The 21,515-nt window shown below is 46.5% G+C and overlaps 2 protein-coding genes across 2 annotated transcripts; both read left to right on the forward strand.

The window, feature by feature from the left end:
• The first annotated feature begins 1,072 nt into the window (after positions 1-1,072).
• Positions 1,073-5,252, forward strand: LOC142371869 (uncharacterized). The gene is made up of 5 exons (XM_075454611.1): positions 1,073-1,082; positions 1,275-1,510; positions 1,856-1,969; positions 4,548-4,791; positions 5,116-5,252. The coding sequence occupies exons 1-5, from the start codon at positions 1,073-1,075 to the stop codon at positions 5,250-5,252; spliced, it is 741 nt and encodes a 246-aa protein (XP_075310726.1).
• Positions 5,253-5,775: 523 nt separating this feature from the next.
• Positions 5,776-18,636, forward strand: LOC142371870 (glutamine-rich protein 2-like). Its single transcript, XM_075454612.1, has 11 exons — positions 5,776-6,222; positions 6,406-6,549; positions 7,550-7,618; positions 8,583-8,747; positions 13,290-13,408; positions 14,546-14,611; positions 14,722-14,826; positions 15,713-15,863; positions 15,958-16,063; positions 17,557-17,679; positions 18,472-18,636. Exons 1-11 carry the CDS (start codon positions 5,776-5,778, stop codon positions 18,570-18,572), a joined length of 1,596 nt encoding a protein of 531 aa, XP_075310727.1. The 3' UTR covers positions 18,573-18,636.
• The last annotated feature ends 2,879 nt before the right edge of the window (positions 18,637-21,515 follow it).

Raw genomic sequence — 21,515 nt, forward strand, 5'->3', positions numbered from 1 at the left:
GGTGAGGGGGGTTCTAAAACATTGCAGACGACTCAGAAATGTTGAAAATACCGCAGTTCTCCTTTTAAGTATGTTCAGTGAAAATATCGCAATGCATTGCAATAATTCAAGTATCGTGATAGTATCGCATCGTGGCATGTGAATCGTGATTCGAATCGACTTCTTTGCAAATACCCACCCCCAGTTGGAGCTGAGGATGGGTTTGAAATCTGTTGTCTTTGCAGGCGATGAAGCTCATCCAGGAGCTTCACGAGCAGGGCGACCATCTGAAGGAGCAGCTCCAGGAGCTCCGCCAGCACAAAGGAGCCGCAACCAAGGTCACGGACGGGCAGGGCCGGAGAACCGTTGGTCTTTCCAACCAGGTAATAAAAGCTCAGCGATCAGAAAGATCATCTCAGACTGAACAGAAGTCATGGCAACCATCAGCAGATGGTTCAGAGCTGCAGAGAGAGAGCTTTAAACATTTAAAAACACAGTTTACTGCTAGCCTGGGAATTCCCATGCTGCTTTGCACGCGATTTCATTCACACTGCAAAGGCACCCTGGAAACCACCGCTCTTATTTTTGCCTGAGTTAGGGAACCAATCACAGAACGGGGGGGGGGGGGGGGGCAGCAAGACGATGACGACGTCTATGCGCGACACCGAAGCTTGTAGAGTGTTAATCCAACATGGCAGCGGACACAACGTTACCGTTCGATGCAGCCTTAGAAAGTGTTTTAAGTAGTTTAGAGCGCAAGTTTACTTTTAAAAAAGAGCAACGTTTGGCGTTGAGAGATTTCATTGCCAAGAAGGATGTATTTCCTCGTCGAATTTCTGTCGCTCTACATACGTCATCTGATATAAGTGATACAATTGGCTATGAATCGCGCGCAAAGCAGCATGGGAAGAACCAGACGCCATTTGATAGACATTCGTAGCGCCCAATAAACGGCTCTAGGCATTCATAAACCGCGCCTCAAATACGAGAAAATGCACACTTAGTTCCCAGACCACCATCTCATCCAGATGTGGACGCGTCAGCCAGGCTAGTTTACTGCCAGAGTCTGATCTGAAGTTAGGAAGAAAATGAAATGAACTCCGGTACAACACGCAGAAGCAGCTGATGTGTGTTGGTCTGTCAGCTGACAGACTTGGTTTTACAGATTGTGATCTGCTCACAGTGAACAACAACAACAACAAACATTTTCTCCTAACCAAAGAGACTTCTGTTCATGTTCTGAAAGGTCGGGAAAGGTCGTGGAGTTGGTCGGTCCTCGAAAAGCTCTGTGACAGCTCAGGGCCCTCAGGTGGAGGAGGGCCTTCAGGTGCAGGGCTCTCAGCAGGTGGAGGGCCCTCAGCAGGTGGATGGCCCTCAGCAGGTGGATGGCCTCCAGGTGCAGGGCCCTCAGGAGGAGGAGGGCTCTCAGGAAGAGGAGGGCTCTCAGGAAGAGGAGGGCCTTCAGATGGAGGAGACGCTGAGTGTGGTGGAGCAGTGCTGCCACCGTGTGGACACCCTGGAGGAAGCCGTGGTGAGTCTGTAGGAGGTTCCTCTCTCTCTCTGGAGGACATTTCTTCTTTATTCCAACTTGTGTGGGTTTGAATCCAACTTTCCCCTTAAAGAAACTCTCCTCCATCTTTAGTTGTTGTGGTAGATGCATAAAAAGAATGAATCCATCACAGCTGGCAGTAAAATATTCAGTAAAAGCTTTTGACATTGGTTTCATACTGGGACAGACGGAGATAAATGCTCAGGTCTGTGGAGTTTCTCCTCTGAACTTTAGATCTGACTGAAGCCAAACTGGTTGAGCTGCCCTCTCTGCTCTCTGGTGTCACATCTGTGCTGCATGTTTCTGTGTGACTCCTTGTTGTGACAGAGTTCTCTGAGGGACGCCTTTCAGAGGTACCCAGACCCAGGCCAGGAGAGTCAGTGCGTCACCTGGGAAACCCTGCAGTCGGCCCTGCTGAGCGAGAGGGAGAACCTGCAGAAGGTAAGAAGCTGATCCTGTCGTCTGAAAGAGAAGTCAGCTGCTGACACGCCTGTAATGTATGAGATACTCTGGATCAAACAAACAGAACTATCGTAGTTACATCAGTATTCCCACATTTTTTAATTCTCCCTGCTTCTTCTGCTGCGTTCTGATGGCGTCCGGCCTCTTTATCTCCAGGTGTTTAAGTCCTAACATTTCAGCAGCTGTATTTCAGTGAACTCAGTTTGACTGTAGCTTCAGCTTCAGTTCCCAATCTGACCAACACAGCTGCACTGTGGGAGCTTTGGGTTCTATCCAGATGCAAAAGAAGAGCACGATAACTTATAGCAAGAAAGGAAAGAAACCTTTAAATATCACTTTCAATCTTTATAAGGTCTGTATTGAACTATTCCAGGGTTAACTGCACCATATAGACACCGTTTGATGGGGTTTGTATGACAGTTGATCATTGATTAAAACTGAATGATCACGACTAAAAGCACAGACGCATGCAAGAAACACAACAAATGAAGGCTTTACATCCAAACTCTTCCAGAAGTTTTGATTCAGGAGCAAATCCTCCGTGTGACCTCAGTAGAGCTGCACCAACAGCTGCAGAGCAGTGGAGATGATGCATGGACAGAGGTGGGTAGAGCAGCCAAAAAATGGACTCAAGTAGAAGTACTGTTACTTCAGAATAATATGACTCAAGTAAAAGTAAAAAGTAGTCATCCAAGTAATTACTTGAGTATGAGTAAAAAAGTGCTTGGTGAAAAAACTACTCAAGTACTGAGTAACTGTTGAGTAACGTCTGATTTATTTGTTAACACAAGCATTCAATCAGACAGACAAAAATACTAAATAATCATCTTTAGGCAAATTAGAGTTCATCCAATTGATAAAATAAATTAAAATGAATTAATTAATTACAAAATAGCTTAAATTAAAATAATCCAGGTAAATTCAAGTACTTCAATAAAAAATAAAAGAGACTTAGGAAATGTTTAAAACATATGTAACCCATATGGAACCTAAAAAACAAACATTCACCTATCCATGGGGGAAAAAACGAGTTTAGGAAACTTAGCGCTACATGTTTCCTCAAGTTAGATGTTGAGTTTCTGCTGAAATGTGCGTTTGTTTTGGTTGACACAGAAGACACATAATGTAGCTGCTGTTTCTCACTCTTTGTAAGGTAAACATGCTTTCAGTATGAGGCCTCGTCTGCGTCTTCATTTCCCACCGTTGGTTCTGACATTTTTCATCTGTTTCTTTGTTTGTTTGCTACGACTGCTAATGCTAAAGCTAACCCGTCCCGCCGCTGAGATCGAGTATGGTCACGTGACCAGACTGCACGGCTGCGTCTGATTGGTGGAACACAGTCAGGTGGTAGAGCCTTTGGCGGAAGTCTCTCTCTCTGTCAGAATAAAACATTAAAATGAGGCGTACGCGGGGGGATAAAAATAATGAGGCGTAGAATACCAAAGAGGTAAGAAGAAAAGTAACCAGCTCATTGTAGCCTAATGTAGCGGAGTAAGAGGACAGTTTCTGCTGCACACATCTACTCAAGTAAAAGTAAAAAGTATAGAGATTTAAAACTACTCCTAGAAGTATAATGCTTTCAAAAACTTACTGGAGTAAATGTAACTGGTTACTACCCACCTCTGTGCATGTGTCCGGCTCACGCTCATCATTATGTGGCTGAACAGTCCAGCTGCTGGTGAATTCTGCCTCCCTGTGAAAGAAATCGCTGACATCACAGGACCAAAAAGCTGCATCGTTGTGAACACCTGGCTGCCACGAAGCAGCTACCTCTGCTTAGGGGCACTTTACACGGAAACGAAAACGGGTTAAAAACGCAAAACCTTTTTGCGGATGCACTATATCGTTTAGATGGTAACGGCGTTTTGGGGGCATGAAAACGCAAAAAAGTGAAACCGCCCTCCAGAGTGGAATTATTGAAAACACTCCACTGTCGCGCCACCGTGTAAAGGATGAAAAACGCAAAACTGCGTTTCTCGTCACATAAAAATTACGTGAAGGGCATAATAAAGCGCCAGGAAACCGTGGGAAACACATCAGTAGGCTATCAACATGTCCGTCCCTGCGGACTTTCAACTCGCCTTAGGCGCGGTAATTGACGTTCAAGAGTCATTTCATCAGATAACAGCAATGATGAGCGAGAGTAGTAAAGAACAGACCAAAAATATGAACTACGTTCTCGAAATTCTTCGAGTTCATAGAGAGAGCAGGCGACCTGGACAGCTGTGGGTGAGACCTGGGAGGACTTCATGAATGGAGTGGTAGACGACCAAGCATTGATAAATATGAAACGTCACACACTTTAGCGTTTCCGTATGCACGCACATTTTCACCTTAAAACGCTCGTCTAAATGCAGATTTAAAAGACTTTTGCGTTTTGGTTTCAGATCGTTTCCGTGTAAAGGTAGCCTTAGAAACCAAAGAGTCCTGAGAGGAACCCACTCAGTCATTCTTATCTCAGGCGTCTGACTGTGTGGAAGACCTACAGACGTCTCCGTTTCCACTCTGTCTGAACGCACTGACCTCATCTCTGAGCTCGTCTCTGCTGTTTCCACAGGAGCTTGCAAACTCGGGAGTTTTGGATCGAGCCCTGTTGACCAATCCCCCGCACTCGCCTCCCGCCGGACCTCCTCACATCCCGTCCTCCTCTTCACTGCTTCCTGCCGAGCCCTCCTCCACACCAGAAGCTCCACGTTCGGCACGCTACCCAGAGACACTGGAGGCTCGAATGTCAGCGCTGGAGGAGAACATGGTGGACCAGACTCAGCTGGCTCAGCTCAGAGAGCTCGTCACCAGCAAAGGTAACATAACATCATCTGACCCTTAAGAAACTGTTGGTTTATACCAACGTTGCGCATCAGATTCAAAGAAAAGGTAACATGACATCATCTGACCCTTAAGAAACTGTTGGTTTATACCAACGTTACGCATCAGATTCAAAGAAAAGGTAACATGACATCATCTGACCCTTAAGAAACTGTTGGTTTATACCAACGTTACGCATCAGATTACTTACGTTACTCGTTACTCGATAAAAGTAATTAGAGTACTCTAACCCGTTACGTTACTCACACGGTGTGATCTGCCATCAGGGACAGAAAATGATCATCTCATTGAACATTCAGGCTCCCAGGATGGCTTCAACGACCTGAAGGAGCAGCTGAGCCAGCAGAGAGCTCTGATGGAGAGCCTAATGAGTGACCGGGAGAAGGTGAGTAAAGCAAACACCACCACCTTCCCTTTGTTCCGCCTCCGGCTCTGACGGCCTGACCTGTCTGTCCAAAGCTGGACAACTTGGAGGAAACGCTCAAGGAGCTCATGAGCCCCGACAGAGAGGTCCCCTCAGAGGCAGCAGGTGTGGAGGCAGGCAGCAAAGCACTGAATGAGCTCAGGCAGCAGGTGTCCTACCTCAGGTAAAGAGGCCTTCAGGGAGGCCTTCAGGGAGGGCCGGCATCTGTAGTGTTTATGGAAATATGCAGCAGAGGGAAGTTAGGGGAACTGGTGGATGTTTTTAGCTTTAGAAACAAAGTGATTCTGCTGCACTGTGAGAGTTGAAACTTTAGTCAGATGAGTGTTTACATCAGTTTGGTGGCCGCTCTGAGCTCTCATGTCGGTACATTCATATCCAGGAAGTCTGTGCATAAGCTGGAGGAAGAAGTGAAGCATCTGAGGGCCAAACAGGCTCAGTGTGAGGAGAGAGATGCAGACCGACACCTGCAGGATCAGGTCAGGAGGGAGTCCACTTCCATTCACTCACTCACTGTGTTCACTTATGTTATGCTAGCATGTTAGCATGGATAAGATGGATCCTTCTGATCTGCGTCCTTCAGCTGGACGACCTCAGGCACATGTTGGAGGACATGATGCTGTCCCTGACCTCCCAGCTGCTGCAGGATGAGGGCGAGCAGGATGAGGGCGAAGGCCAGAGCGCCGGTCAGAGCGCCGGTCAGAGCGCCGGCCAGAGCTCCGGTCAGGGCGCTGGTCAGGGCGCCGGTCAGAGCGCCGGTCAGGGCGCCGGTCAGAGCGCCGGCCAGAGCGCCGGCCAGAGCTCCGGTCAGGGCGCCGGTCAGGGCGCTCGGAGGTCAGCGTTCACCAGCAGGACGGTGAGCGTGGGCAGGAAGCTCAGCCACCTGTTCCAGCACTACGAGCAGCTGCAGGACACGGTGAACGGCCTGATCCAGCAGCAGAGAGGAGGCAGAGCAGGGCCCCCGGAGGACCAAGACCCCGGCAGAGTCAGTGCAGCACCAGCTAAACATGTCTGTGGGTCTGTTTCAGGCTGGCTTTAGCTTGCTGTGGGGGCATTTAGCGTAGCTTCTGCCACGGCCTGGTGAAGTGTGTGAGTGGTGAAACCTGCCTGTGTGTGTGTGTGTGTGTGTGTGTGTGTGTGTGTGTGTGTGTGTGTGTGTGTGTGTCAGAACGGCGAGCTGGTCAACGACGTGCAGAGGGCCATCCTGCAGCTGCAGGCGGACTGCGAGAAGCTGCAGGCGGACTGCGAGAAGCTGCAGGAGACCACCAGGGGCCTGCATGAGGACGGCAGGCGGAAGCAGGGACACATCCAGGTGAGCAGCTGGTGCACCAGCAGATCACCTGCTTCACACGGGAAACCAGAGGCCTTCAAAGGGCCACGGCATCCTGATGTAACCATCAGCAGGAGACTGAATGATTCCTGCAGCACATTTAAAAACACATCAGGAAACACCATCACAACACTTTAAATGTAAAAAGCAGAGGAGAAACAGGATTTTAAAGGGTTAAAACTAGGGCTGGACGCGTTAACTCGTTATTATCGCATTAACTTGTTAATTATTTAACGCTGATAAATATTTTATGGCGCATTAACGCAGGTTTTATTATTGTAAAAGTCCGTTGAATGCATCACATTCACACAGTTACAGCAAACACCACGAAGCATGGAGTAATAAAATAAAGATAAACTAGCAGGTAACATCACCGCTACAGGTGTAAAGCTAACGGAGCTAACCGGCGCTACTTCCTGTTTTACTCGTTTCAACATAAAAGCACGTATTTCAAAATAAATTTAAAAAAAAACTCCTGCTTTTACAGCCAAGTTGAATTGTCTTCTCAGCGTAGTAGTTCCAGTCTAAAATATCACTTAAAGGCAAAACACACAACTGATAGCAGCAAGTCATTCAAGGAAACAGACAGTGGAGCGAGGCTTCTACATAAAAACTACAGAAAGATGCTGATGTTAAAAGTGTGTTTGCACAACAAATGTTATGGCACTTTCATTCATATGGCAGCACATTTAAAATAAAATAAATGCTAAAAGCTATACACTACTTTTGGATTCATTTTTGGATTCTGCGTACAAATGCGATTAATCAGGGAAATCATGTGATTAATTAGATTAAACATTTTAATCGTTGCCCAGCCCTAGTTAAAACCAAGGTCAAAGCCTGAGATTTAAATGGTTGAGGTGAGGAGCATGAGCGACTTCCTCCAAGTGGTTAAAGAAAGAAAAGCTTTCACCTTTAATATTAAATCCAACAAAAACCTCCTGCTTTCTGTGTTCTAACCGAACGGATCTGGTTCCTGCAGGAGCTGTACAAAACCACGGAGCAGCTGGAGGTGAAGAAGGCCGATAAGCAGATGGTGGAGAGCGAGATCGTGAGTGTTAGACAGAAACTCTCCAGTGAAAAGGAGGAGACTCGTATACTGGAGTGGAAACGCAGGCTGCTGTACATGTCTGCTTTATGTGCTTAATGTTTGTTTTTAAAGCTCTTAACGGCCTCGCCCCATTGTATTTATCTGAGCTTTTAACAGTCCTGGTAGAGCTCTGAGGTCAACAGATCAGTTTCTGCTGGAAGTGCCCAGGTCAGAATACAAACCCTGGGGTGAGCGAGCCTTTTCCCAAAGCTGCCCCCAGGCTCTGGAATAAGCCCCCCGTCCAGCTGCGTCTTATTTCTGACCTGGGCCTCTTCACATCCAGGCTAAAAACCTGCTTATTTAGGACAGCTTTAATACCCAGTAGTATGATGACATTTTTATCTTATTTTATCTTATTTGATTTTATTGCTTTCACTGTTCTTTTATTGTTTTTATTTGTTTTTACTTCTTCTTCTCTTTATTTATTACCTGCTGTAAAGCACTTTGGTACACTGTAAGGATTGTCTGTAAAGGGCTGTAGAAATAAAGTACATTTACATTACATTACAACACTGCAGTGTTATAGAGAGGGATAACATGTAGAAATGTGTTAAACAGCTCGGTAACTTAAAGGAAAAGGACTGAAAGAGCAGCAGCAGGGAAATGTTTTGATTCCATATTTCAGCCTGAAGGCTCTGAAACTCACCTTAAAGTTTCAGGATCATCAGGAAAGAGAGAAACACATTTTATTCTGTAAACTTTGAACCAGAGAACACTTTCTGCATTAAAGTAACCCAGAGCTGCAGCTGCAGGATCACCTCACATCTTCCATGTGCTGAACCTGAGCAGCTCTGAGAGGCTGTGTTCATCTGAAACCTTTTCTGTGGTGATGAAATGTTTCTCAGTGTCTGAGGAAGCAGCTGAGCTGCAGAGTAAAGTCTGTTTGCTGTCTCACCTCCAGCTGACCTGCGCTTGTTGCCCACAGAAAGCAGATAAATCAGCCCTGGAGAGCAAAGTCAGCCGCCTGCAATTCGACTCGGCCACAGAGCAGCTGAACGCCATGTTCCACGAGCTGCTGAACAAAGTGACGGGCCAGGAGCAGGACTGGCACAAAGTCATCGACAGGCTGTCCACTGAGATGGAGTGTAAGGTAGGTGGAGTGTAAGGTAGGTGGAGTGTAAGGTAGGTGGAGTGTAAGGTAGATGGAGTGTAAGGTAGGTGGAGTGTAAGGTAGGTGGAGTGTAAGGTAGATGGAGTGTAAGGTAGATGGAGTGTAAGGTAGGTGGAGTGTAAGGTAGGTGGAGTGTAAGGTAGATGGAGTGTAAGGTAGGTGGAGTGTAAGGTAGATGGAGTGTAAGGTAGGTGGAGTGTAAGGTAGGTGGAGTGTAAGGTAGATGGAGTGTAAGGTAGATGGAGTGTAAGGTAGGTGGAGTGTAAGGTAGGTGGAGTGTAAGGTAGGTGGAGTGTAAGGTAGATGGAGTGTAAGGTAGGTGGAGTGTAAGGTAGGTGGAGTGGAGTGTAAGGTAGATGGAGTGTAAGGTAGGTGGAGTGTAAGGTAGGTGGAGTGTAAGGTAGGTGGAGTGCAAGGTAGATGGAGTGTAAGGTAGGTGGAGTGTAAGGTAGATGGAGTGTAAGGTAGGTGGAGTGCAAGGTAGATGGAGTGTAAGGTAGGTGGAGTGGAGTGTAAGGTAGATGGAGTGGAGTGTAAGGTAGGTGGAGTGGAGTGTAAGGTAGATGGAGTGTAAGGTAGGTGGAGTGGAGTGTAAGGTAGATGGAGTGTAAGGTAGGTGGAGTGTAAGGTAGGTGGAGTGTAAGGTAGGTGGAGTGTAAGGTAGATGGAGTGTAAGGTAGATGGAGTGTAAGGTAGATGGAGTGTAAGGTAGATGGAGTGTAAGGTAGATGGAGTGTAAGGTAGATGGAGTGTAAGGTAGGTGGAGTGTAAGGTAGATGGAGTGTAAGGTAGATGGAGTGTAAGGTAGATGGAGTGTAAGGTAGGTGGAGTGTAAGGTAGATGGAGTGTAAGGTAGATGGAGTGTAAGGTAGATGGAGTGTAAGGTAGATGGAGTGTAAGGTAGATGGAGTGTAAGGTAGGTGGAGTGTAAGGTAGATGGAGTGTAAGGTAGGTGGAGTGTAAGGTAGATGGAGTGTAAGGTAGATGGAGTGTAAGGTAGATGGAGTGTAAGGTAGGTGGAGTGTAAGGTAGATGGAGTGTAAGGTAGGTGGAGTGTAAGGTAGATGGAGTGTAAGGTAGGTGGAGTGTAAGGTAGATGGAGTGTAAGGTAGATGGAGTGTAAGGTAGGTGGAGTGTAAGGTAGGTGGAGTGTAAGGTAGATGGAGTGTAAGGTAGATGGAGTGTAAGGTAGATGGAGTGTAAGGTAGATGGAGTGTAAGGTAGATGGAGTGTAAGGTAGATGGAGTGTAAGGTAGATGGAGTGTAAGGTAGATGGAGTGTAAGGTAGATGGAGTGTAAGGTAGATGGAGTGTAAGGTAGGTGGAGTGTAAGGTAGATGGAGTGTAAGGTAGATGGAGTGTAAGGTAGATGGAGTGTAAGGTAGGTGGAGTGGAGTGTAAGGTAGATGGAGTGGAGTGTAAGGTAGGTGGAGTGGAGTGTAAGGTAGATGGAGTGTAAGGTAGGTGGAGTGTAAGGTAGGTGGAGTGTAAGGTAGGTGGAGTGTAAGGTAGGTGGAGTGTAAGGTAGATTGAGTGTAAGGTAGGTGGAGTGTAAGGTAGATGGAGTGTAAGGTAGATGGAGTGTAAGGTAGATGGAGTGTAAGGTAGATGGAGTGTAAGGTAGGTGGAGTGTAAGGTAGGTGGAGTGTAAGGTAGATGGAGTGTAAGGTAGATGGAGTGTAAGGTAGGTGGAGTGTAAGGTAGGTGGAGTGTAAGGTAGGTGGAGTGTAAGGTAGATGGAGTGTAAGGTAGATGGAGTGTAAGGTAGGTGGAGTGTAAGGTAGGTGGAGTGTAAGGTAGATGGAGTGTAAGGTAGATGGAGTGTAAGGTAGGTGGAGTGTAAGGTAGATGGAGTGTAAGGTAGGTGGAGTGTAAGGTAGGTGGAGTGTAAGGTAGATGGAGTGTAAGGTAGATTGAGTGTAAGGTAGGTGGAGTGTAAGGCAGATGGAGTGTAAGGTAGGTGGAGTGTAAGGTAGGTGGAGTGTAAGGTAGGTGGAGTGTAAGGTAGATTGAGTGTAAGGTAGGTGGAGTGTAAGGTAGATTGAGTGTAAGGTAGGTGGAGTGTAAGGTAGGTGGAGTGTAAGGTAGGTGGAGTGTAAGGTAGATGGAGTGTAAGGTAGATGGAGTGTAAGGTAGGTGGAGTGTAAGGTAGGTGGAGTGTAAGGTAGATTGAGTGTAAGGTAGGTGGAGTGTAAGGCAGATGGAGTGTAAGGTAGGTGGAGTGTAAGGTAGATTGAGTGTAAGGTAGGTGGAGTGCAAGGTAGATTGAGTGTAAGGTAGGTGGAGTGTAAGGTAGATTGAGTGTAAGGTAGGTGGAGTGTAAGGTAGGTGGAGTGTAAGGTAGATGGAGTGGAGTGTAAGGTAGATGGAGTGTAAGGTAGGTGGAGTGTAAGGTAGGTGGAGTGTAAGGTAGGTGGAGTGTAAGGTAGATTGAGTGTAAGGTAGGTGGAGTGTAAGGCAGATGGAGTGTAAGGTAGGTGGAGTGTAAGGTAGGTGGAGTGTAAGGTAGGTGGAGTGTAAGGTAGGTGGAGTGTAAGGTAGATTGAGTGTAAGGTAGGTGGAGTGTAAGGTAGGTGGAGTGTAAGGTAGGTGGAGTGTAAGGCAGATGGAAGGCAGCAGCAGCCTCCTGCTGCTCCTCAGCTGGTTCAGGACTCCAGCTCAGTCAGCGGCTAGATTTTACCCCGCCACCAACACAACAACATATTATATTATTTGTATTTTTTTATTATATATAATCTTAAATACTAAAAGGTACAAAAAGATCCCACATGTAGCTTACAAAATACTATGTCAATGTATATTAGAAGTTATTTAAGTTATTTAATTTAGCATATAGCTCATAACAATAAAAAAATAATCCAGTCGGGACTTCTTGTTGTGTTGCAAACACAAACCAGACCAGGTTCCCTTTGGGTGAAATTAGCTGCAGGACATGATGCCTCAGTTCTAATTCTAGTTCAGCAAAACTAAAAATCAAACACAGTCGTGGCTAATAGCAACATGTTAGCAAGAGGCTAACAGATAGCCTATAGCCTACGTCACTCATAGAAATCTGCGTCCCTTTATCTTTTGCCGGTTTCTCCTCTTTTTCACATAACCCAGTTAATTACATGAAGGTATATGGTTCTATGTTCAGGGTTCTAGCTAGCGCAAACTTGCGTCACGGCCCGCTACGCTATAATTTTGGACCGCTACGTTTTATTTTCAATACAGCGTAACGGCATTTTGTCTGTATTTATTTGTACAATAACGCCAGATCAATGCCATTTTCACCTTTCTGACAAACTTGACACATTTTTCGCGATGGCAGCCAAGAAAGGTTGCGCTGCCTGTCAGTACAACCGCAGACGAAACTGTAGCTCCAGGCAGAGGCACTCTGCGTCCGCGGCTCCTGGAATCTCTGGTAAGAGTGCTCTGTAGCCATGGTTACTCACACACGCAGAAGCGCACACGTAAGGGGATTCGGCAGAAATCATGTTAGAATAGCTGTAGCCTATTTTACCCGTCCCTATTTGAAGAAAGCAAAAACGGTCAAGGTTGCTGTGCTTTTTCAAAGCTTCTTACATACAATATGTGATGAGCTGATCAGGTTATCATTTAAGCTGAACGTGCAGTTGACTTGGCGCTCGAGAAAATAACAGAAAACAGTCCTCTCCACGAAAGATGATGGAATAAAGCAACCACAAATGCTCCGTCTCTTTCTCTGTCCTACTTGTTGTCATACCTAAGCTTTACCCTACTGTTTTTACCTCTGTCAAGGAGGTTATGTTTTTGGTTGCGTTGGTTTGTCTGTCTGTCTGTTTGTTTGTCTGTCATCAGGATAACTGAAAAGTGTGTAACTTTAATAAACATTTTTTTTAATCTCTATTCCTGGTTATGTCTAAGTTTTAATGTCTTCTGACAAGGTCCGTTATGAAGGTAACACACTGCCAAAAGCAAAGATGGGAACATCTCCCATTAAGACTTTATTGTTTTTAAAGTACAATTTCTCCCTTTGGGTACCCCTAGAATGGCCAATTTTTACCTTAAATTTCCAAAATCTCCGCATCGCGGAAGGGGGGGGGTCACCCCCCCCGGGCTTGGTCGCTTCGCTCCCTCGCCTACACCACTACGCTATAATTTCATCCTAGCTAGAACCCTGATGTTCATTTTAGGAATGAAATCCAGTTTATTTGGATAGGAAGCAGTTTGTGTTGTGGCCTAGGATCAGTCTATCCGCTCACAGTGAGTGCGCCCTGGGCGGTCGCCCACATTGCCCATAGCAAAAACCGGCCCTGAGCTCAATTCTGGGAAACTTTCCTGAGTCCCTGCCCTAAATGTGGGAGATCTGAGGCAGCTGCAGGGGGGAAACGCACATAAATTACAGGATGTGTCCAGCGTTAGCGTAAAGGAAAATTATAATAAATGACTCCTGCAGATTCCTTGTTAAGCTGAAATTCTGGCCACATCATTCAGCTTCAGTTTGTGTTGTAAATGGTTTGATGATCCAGAAAGTTGACTCAGAGTTGTGTGCTGGGTGCAGCTGAACAGGATCGAGCTGGACTCTGTGAAGAAGCAGCTGGAGGACCGCTGGAAGAGCATCCACAAGAAGCTGCAGGCTCAGGGAGCTCCTGAACACGAGGACGCCGCCGGCATCAGGAAGTGAGTCCAGAAATGTTCACCATTAGATCACTTAAAGCTTCGATAGTTCAGCCCTCAGTCAGCTGCAGGACGTAAAGCTGAGGTGGTTCAGCTTCACTTCCTCTGATCTTTAGGTGGAAAATGTGCTCCATCAAACGGTGGAGCAGGACGTTAACGGCTTAAAGTATTTATTTCCTTATTCAGGCGTCAGACTCAACTTAATTCAAATGGATGAAAAGAGTTCTGCAGACCTTTAAAGACACTGAATTCAAGGCTGAAGGTGGGTGTTTGTTAGCTTTAAAGGGATAGTTCACCTCTTTTGACATGAAGCTGTATAACATCCCATATCAGCAACATCATTTCTGAACATCTTCTTACCCCCTGCTGCGTCCTGTGAGCAGAGTTCCAGCCTCGTTTTGGTGTTGATGAAGGTAGTCCGGCTAGTTGGCTGGGGCTTAAAAAATAAAGCGTTTTGCTTCTCAAAACAATATGCGTTCAACAGAGTAATACATTTGCATCACAAAATCGTTGTGCATGAAAAAGTCAGACCTCACAATCGCTTGGCCCTATTTTCTCTCCCTTCGTATCACTGCCTGCTGCCGCCTGCCGACAGCCGCGCCTGTTACGGTGTTTGCTGCTCGGCCTGCACGGTCTGCACAGCAGGCAGTGATACGAAGGGAGAGAAAATAGGGCCAAGCGATTGTGAGGTCTGACTTTTTCCTGGAGAATGATTTTGTGATGCAAATGTATTACTCTGTTGAACGCATATTGTTTTGAGAAGCAAAACGCTTTATTTTTGAAACCCCAGCCAACTAGCCGGACTACCTTCATCAACACCAAAACGAGGCTGGAACTCTGCTCACAGGATGCAGCAGGGGGTAAGAAGATGATCATAAATGATGTTGCTGATATGGGATGTCATACAGCTTCATGTCAAGAGGCGAACTATCCCTTTAAAGTGAGGTTGTCCCACCTGGTGATGTTGGACCTGAGCCTGATGAGTCCAGGCTCCTCAGACGCTGTGAGCCCCACTGATGAAGCTCGCCTGACAGCACTGCATCCTGCTCGCTCCTCTGGTCCATAAATCCGTAGAAAGTTTCTGTTCTTTGTCAGAGTAACCTCTGATGGAAAGTGACGTGTTTTTGTGTCTGCTTCCAGGCAGCTGGTGGAGAGATTCCACTGCCTCTCGTGTGATCGGCCGATACTGAAGCACACCCCCGGACCGTGAGAAAACTCGGCTTATTATTAGGATCATTCGTATTTATTTCCTGTCTGATTCACACAACATCTGCTAACTATAAGTGTGTCTGTGTCTCCTCTCTGGGTGATTCAAGGCACCTGGTGACGCTGCCATCCATGCCTGCGTTTCCCTCCCACAAGTCCATGAGGCCGTTCATCGTGTACGGAGCCATGGAGCAGCTCCGTCAGCACGACCGGAGGTGAGCGCGGCTTCCCTTCCCTCACAGCTGGATGTACAACGCATGCTGCCGCAGCTGTTAGCCTCAGTGTCTGCTCTGTGCTGCTCTCACCGTCTCAGCCTGAAACCCGGAACCAGACGCTACAACTCAGACAGGAGGCGGCACCAGCTGAGACAGAGCCACGCCCTCATGTACAGGCAGATAGAGAGCTTAGAGAGGCTGGGATGGAGCCAGAACCAGCACTCAGGAGAAGGCCAGCAGTGAGTCAGGTCCAGTCAGGGAGAACACTCTGAATCTGTCCACGGTTTAGCTGAAACTTCACTCTTCTTTTGTAAGACCAGCCTCTTCAGGTTTGTTCTTCACTGTGGAAAACACCAGAGTAAACTGCACCCACAACACGGATACAGACCAGACTGCAGCTGAAGTTATGTCACCTAACGGGCTGGAAATATAATATAACACAAGAAATAATGAAGTTATGTCACCTAACGGGCTGGAAATATAATATAATACAAGAAATAATGAAGTTATGTCACCTAACGGGCTGGAAATATAATATAATACAAGAAATAATGAAGTTATGTCACCTAACGGGCTGGAAATATAATATAATACAAGAAATAATGAAGTTATGTCACCTAATAGGCTGTAAATATAATATAATACAAGAAATAATGAAGTTATGTCACCTAACAGGCTGTAAATATAATATTCAGATTGTTTTCTGTGCTTCTGACCAACAGACGAGATCAAATGTGAACATTTCCTTTTAATTCGCTGCAGTTTATTCTGTGTTCTAAGACAAAATGAGAGTAAGACGGGAAAAGGTTGAATTTAACTCATCCTGAAGGTATTGTGGAGAGGAGGCGCTGACTCTTCTTCTTGTTCTTCTTCTCTGGCGGAGCAGCGAGCGCATATCTGAGCTGAGCGACTGCAGCCACCAGGCGGGGGGGCGCAGCTGCGGGGGGGGTCACACCAACACTCTGAGCAGCCAGAGACGCAGCGGCCTGCAGCCCAGCAAGCCCCACGCTCAGGCCGAGGTGGTGGGCATGATCCAGGTGGGAAGCTCCTGCTGCAGATTTAGTTCACTTTGAATCATTTATTTATTCATTGACTTATTTCCCTTCCCTGCACGCTTTGGTTGGATTGCAGGAGTTTGACATTGTCGGACTGGACGGGCGTATTTACAAAGGTAGCCTGAACGTCCCGGCAATCAGGAACACCGAAACCAAACTACCAACCATCGCTACCAAAGACGGTGAGTTTTGGTGGTGAATCTGATGTTTACATCATGTGATCAAACCAGCCGAGTCTCCGCACCTTTAAGCTAAAGCTGCCTGTCATTTCCCAGCAGCCAGATGTTGAAACGCAGCCGGTAACAGCTGCACGTCGGCTCCGTAAACCCAGTTTCTGTGTTTCGTTAAGCTTTCAGCAGCTAAACTGTTGCCTGTACGGAGAGTATTCTACGCATGTTTGTCTTTGTAAAAGCTGCGATGATGATGCCTTCAACCACAAACCCAAGGTCTGATTTTACTAAAAGATGCAGAAAGATGGAGCTTTGGAGCATGAACTGAGCAGCTGGGACCACCTGAGTGGAGATGAGGGATTCTCACCCCCTGATCTATGATCTGGGTGTCGGTCCGGTTCCATTTCAGATGGACATAAAAACTCTGACTGACACAGTGATCTTTATTGTTTCCATGAAGCTGCATCCTTCCTGTCTGATTGTTAAAGCAGCCGCCAACCGCTTGAGATCAGCGGTCGTCGTGGTTAAAGATGCGGTCGTCGTGGTTAAAGGTGCGGTCGTCTTGGTAAATGGTGCGTTTGTCGTGGTTAAAGGTGCGTTTGTCGTGGTTAAAGGTGCGTTTGTCGTGGTTAAAGGTGCGGTCGTCGTGGTTAAAGGTGCGGTCGTCGTGGTTAAAGGTGCGGTGGTCGTGGTTAAAGGTGCGGTCGTCGTGGTTAAAGGTGCGTTTGTCGTGGTTAAAGGTGCGGTCGTCGTGGTTAAAGGTGCGGTCGTCGTGGTTAAAGGTGCGTTTGTCGTGGTTAAAGGTGCGGTCGTCGTGGTTAAAGGTGCGGTCGTCGTGGTTAAAGGTGCGGTGGTCGTGGTTAAAGGTGCGGTCGTCGTGGTTAAAGGTGCGTTTGTCGTGGTTAAAGGTGCGGTCGTCGTGGTTAAAGGTGCGGTCGTCGTGGTTAAAGGTGCGGTCGTCGTGGTTAAAGGTGCGTTTGTCGTGGTTAAAGGTGCGTTTGTCGTGGTTAAAGGTGCGGTCGTCGTGGTTAAAGGTGCGGTCGTCGTGGTTAAAGGTGCGGTCGTCGTGGTTAAAGGTGCGGTCGTCGTGGTTAAAGGTGCGGTCGTCGTGGTTAAAGGTGCGTTTGTCGTGGTTAAAGGTGCGTTTGTCGTGGTTAAAGGTGCGTTTGTCGTGGTTAAAGGTGCGGTCGTCGTGGTTAAAGGTGCGTTTGTCGTGGTTAAAGGTGCGTTTGTCGTGGTTAAAGGTGCGGTCGTCGTGGTTAAAGGTGCGTTTGTCGTGGTTAAAGGTGCGTTTGTCGTGGTTAAAGGTGCGGTCGTCGTGGTTAAAGGTGCGGTCGTCGTGGTTAAAGGTGCGTTTGTCGTGGTTAAAGGTGCGGTCGTCGTGGTTAAAGGTGCATTTTTCGTGGTTAAAGGTGCGGTCGTCGTGGTTAAACGTGCGGTTGTCGTGGGTAAAGGTGTGGTTGCCATGGGTAACCTTTGTCCCACATGCTCTCTGATGACTGCAGGCGTGTGCAAGACGAAAGACAAAGCCAGGAGCTCCGCCTCCCACAGAGCTGCCGTGTCCCCGGAGGTGGGACACAACACTCCGGTCCACCACCAGCCCCTCAGTGCCAAGAGCAGCCGCTCAGGTGAGTCAGGCCCAGGTGAGTCAGGCCCAGGTGAGTCAGGCCCAGGTGAGTCAGGCCCATGTGAGTCAGGCCCGGGTGAGTCAGGCTCAGGTGAGTCAGGCCCAGGTGAGTCAGGCCCAGGTGAGTCAGGCCCGGGTGAGTCAGGCTCGGGTGAGTCAGGCTCGGGTGAGTCAGGCTCGGGTGAGTCAGGCCCGGGTGAGTCAGGCCCAGGTGAGTCAGGCCCAGGTGAGTCAGGCCCAGGTGAGTCAGGCCCAGGTGAGTCAGGCCCAGGTGAGTCAGGCCCAGGTGAGTCAGGCCCAGGTGGAGGTGATCACTTCCTTTTCCACCATCCTTTCAAGTCTTAATTTTAGCATAGTTATGCATTGACCACTTTAGCCAGCCTTAAGCTATTTTACAAATTTCTTGCACCTTAATCCACAAAATTTTATACTGGTATTATTGCAATATTGTCTAACCGTTATAACCTCCATGTACTACCTCCTTATTCCTCCATGGGAGGAATGCACTGTCCATATTGTCTTATGTATGTCTTTTCTTATTTTAGTGCCTTATTTTGGATATTTTATTTATTTAGCTTAGATGTTCTTAGTGTTTGTATAAATCTCTTTTTAGCTGCAGCCTTGGTAGGAGAGTAACGTAATTTCAATCCTTGTATGTCCGGTACATATGCAGAATTGACAATAAACTTGAATTGAATTGAATCAGAAACATCCCAGTGGAGCCTGTTTCATCAAACCGCTGTCCCCCCCCCCCCCCCCCTCCCCCTCCCTCCCCCCTCTCTCCCCCCTCCAGCCTCCAGCCTCTCCGGGCGGGACTCGCCCCTCTCGGCTCTCGGCTGCTGCCCGTCTCAGAGCTCCACCTCTCAGGCTGCAGACGAGCCGCTCGACCTGTAGGTGGCGCCGCAGAGGTAACCTTCATCACTCTGAGGACTTCCTGCTTCTGCCGAGTGTTCCAGCTCTGCTGTCACTAATAAACACGAGTGTTCATCACATCCTGGTGTTGGGAGAGTTTTTCCTCTCGGGGGAGAACATTAAACCTCTTCCTCACATGTTCACTCCCAACAAATCCCCCAAAATAAATCTGCATGTGCTCAGATAGTTTCACCTTCGTTGCTCTGCTCTCTCGGGTCTATTTTCAGCGGCGGATTAGCCCTCAGATGTTTTTAGCAGCAGGATGCTGTGTGACTGAGTCAGAGTGTTGCATCATCCTGTCAGCAGCAGCGAACATCCTGTTCACACAAACATGAGCTGAGCTGCGGTTACAACTCACCCCGACGCTTTCCTGCCGTTCAGGAATTTCAATCTGAGTCTTTTTAACCCTTTGTGCGGTCTTAACATTGTGTTTACTCCCTTTGTCCTACGGGTCAAAAATGACCCGCCCTACGAAAGCCCCAAAATAAAACTTAATTGAATTTTAAATCTAAAATCTATTTTGTATGATGAAACCACCTGTTATTTATCTATTCAACTCAATTCAATGCATTTTTTATCATGTACTTTTTTGTTACACAATAAAAACTGTGAGACTGCAAAAATAAAGTATGACTTTTTCTAATGATGGGGTCCCTTTAGGAAAAATTTCAAGTTGGAAAAAGATAGTTTAAGGTATTTTTTCTACAGCTAAACATGATTGTGGTAAACAGTTTGAAGCTGGAAGTCCTTTAAAGAGCAATCTGAGGCTCTGAGTCGGTCTCCATCAGGCCAAAGCGACCTTTAAAACCTCTTTAAATGCACTTTCACCCCAGAGTAAAACTGTTGAAACTCTCAGCTGCAGGTCTGACAGACGTGTTGCGACAGAAAGAAAGAAAACAAAAGCTGCCTTGGTGTTGCTCACTAACCCTGTTCAGCCAGCACGGCCTCAGAGCCTCGTGCTGTTCAAAACCCGTTTTCAGACCGGAACAAACTGGCTTCACTGGGACTGAAAGCTCTGACGGCGAGTTTCACCGGTTCAATAATCTGTTGCTGCTGCGCCGCTTTCATCGTTAGTGATTAACACTGAAAGTTACAGTGGATCAGAGGAACAATAAACCCGATTTATCCTTTAAGTTAACGTGCAGTCGCCTCCCACCTCTGATCTGTGGGGTGTTGATCATTAAAGAGACGTCTCATCCTCCTGTTAATCATAAAAACTGAGTCTGCAGCAGCTTTAACAGTAAAAACTGTGAGACTGCAGCAGCTTTAACAGTAAAAATTGTGAGACTGCAGCAGCTTTAACAGTAAAAACTGAGAGTCTGCAGCAGCTTTAACAGTAAAAACTGAGTCTGCTGCAGCTTTAACAGTAAAAACTGAGTCTGCAGCAGCTTTAACAGTAAAAACTGAGTCTGCAGCAGCTTTAACAGTAAAAACTGAGTCTGCTGCAGCTTTAACAGTAAAAACTGAGTCTGCAGCAGCTTTAACAGTAAAAACTGAGTCTGCAGCAGCTTTAACAGTAAAAACTGAGACTGCCGCAGCTTTAACAGTAAAAACTGTGAGACTGCAGCAGCTTTAACAGTAAAAACTGAATGTGCAGCAGCTTTAACAGTAAAAACTGAATGTGCAGCAGCTTTAACAGTAAAAACTGAGTCTGCAGCAGCTTAAACAGTAAAAACTGTGAGACTGCAGCAGCTTTAACAGTAAAAACTGTGAGACTGCTGCAGCTTTAACAGTAAAAACTGAGTCTGCAGCAGCTTTAACAGTAAAAACTGTGAGTCTGCAGCAGCTTTAACAGTAAAAACTGTGAGACTGCAGCAGCTTTAACAGTAAAAACTGAGACTGCCGCAGCTTTAACAGTAAAAACTGTGAGACTGCAGCAGCTTTAACAGTAAAAACTGAGTCTGCAGCAGCTTTAACAGTAAAAACTGAATGTGCAGCAGCTTTAACAGTAAAAACTGAATCTGCAGCAGCTTTAACAGTAAAAACTGAGTCTGCAGCAGCTTAAACAGTAAAAACTGTGAGACTGCAGCAGCTTTAACAGTAAAAACTGTGAGACTGCAGCAGATTTAACAGTAAAAACTGTGAGACTGCAGCAGCTTTAACAGTAAAAACTGAGTCTGCAGCAGCTTTAACAGTAAAAACTGTGAGACTGCAGCAGCTTTAACAGTAAAAACTGAGTCTGCAGCAGCTTTAACAGTAAAAACTGAATGTGCAGCAGCTTTAACAGTAAAAACTGAATCTGCAGCAGCTTTAACAGTAAAAACTGAGTCTGCAGCAGCTTAAACAGTAAAAACTGTGAGACTGCAGCAGCTTTAACAGTAAAAACTGTGAGACTGCTGCAGCTTTAACAGTAAAAACTGAGTCTGCAGCAGCTTTAACAGTAAAAACTGTGAGACTGCAGCAGCTTTAACAGTAAAAACTGAGTCTGCAGCAGCTTTAACAGTAAAAACTGAGTCTGCAGCAGTTTTTACAGTAAAAACTGAGTCTGCAGCAGCTTTAACAGTAAAAACTGAGTCTGCAGCAGCTTTAACAGTAAAAACTGAGACTGCAGCAGCTTTAACAGTAAAAACTGAGTCTGCAGCAGCTTTAACAGTAAAAACTGAGTCTGCAGCAGCTTTTACAGTAAAAACTGAGTCTGCAGCAGCTTTAACAGTAAAAACTGAGTCTGCAGCAGCTTTAACAGTAAAAACTGTGAGACTGCAGCAGCTTTAACAGTAAAAACTGAGTCTGCAGCAGCTTTAACAGTAAAAACTGTGAGACTGCAGCAGCTTTAACAGTAAAAACTGAGACTGCAGCAGCTTTAACAGTAAAAACTGAGTCTGCAGCAGCTTTAACAGTAAAAACTGTGAGACTGCAGCAGCTTTAACAGTAAAAACTGAGTCTGCAGCAGCTTTAACAGTAAAAACTGTGAGACTGCAGCAGCTT

This window comes from Odontesthes bonariensis, chromosome 21 (assembly GCF_027942865.1).
Source record: "Odontesthes bonariensis isolate fOdoBon6 chromosome 21, fOdoBon6.hap1, whole genome shotgun sequence".
NCBI lineage: Eukaryota > Metazoa > Chordata > Actinopteri > Atheriniformes > Atherinopsidae > Odontesthes > Odontesthes bonariensis.

What these genes read in the sequence shown, in the direction of transcription:
- LOC142371869 (XM_075454611.1), top strand. An exon ending in ACACCCTGGAGGAAGCCGTG is followed by an intron (nt 1,511 to 1,855) that starts GTGAGTCTGTAG and finishes TTGTTGTGACAG; the next exon opens with AGTTCTCTGAGGGACGCCTT. An exon ending in AGAGGGAGAACCTGCAGAAG is followed by an intron (nt 1,970 to 4,547) that starts GTAAGAAGCTGA and finishes CTGTTTCCACAG; the next exon opens with GAGCTTGCAAACTCGGGAGT.
- LOC142371870 (XM_075454612.1), top strand. Translation starts at nt 5,776, where the DNA reads ATGTTAGCATGGATAAGATGGATCCTTCTGATCTGCGTCCTTCAGCTG. An exon ending in CCACTGAGATGGAGTGTAAG is followed by an intron (nt 8,748 to 13,289) that starts GTAGGTGGAGTG and finishes TGCTGGGTGCAG; the next exon opens with CTGAACAGGATCGAGCTGGA. An exon ending in AGGTGGTGGGCATGATCCAG is followed by an intron (nt 15,864 to 15,957) that starts GTGGGAAGCTCC and finishes GTTGGATTGCAG; the next exon opens with GAGTTTGACATTGTCGGACT.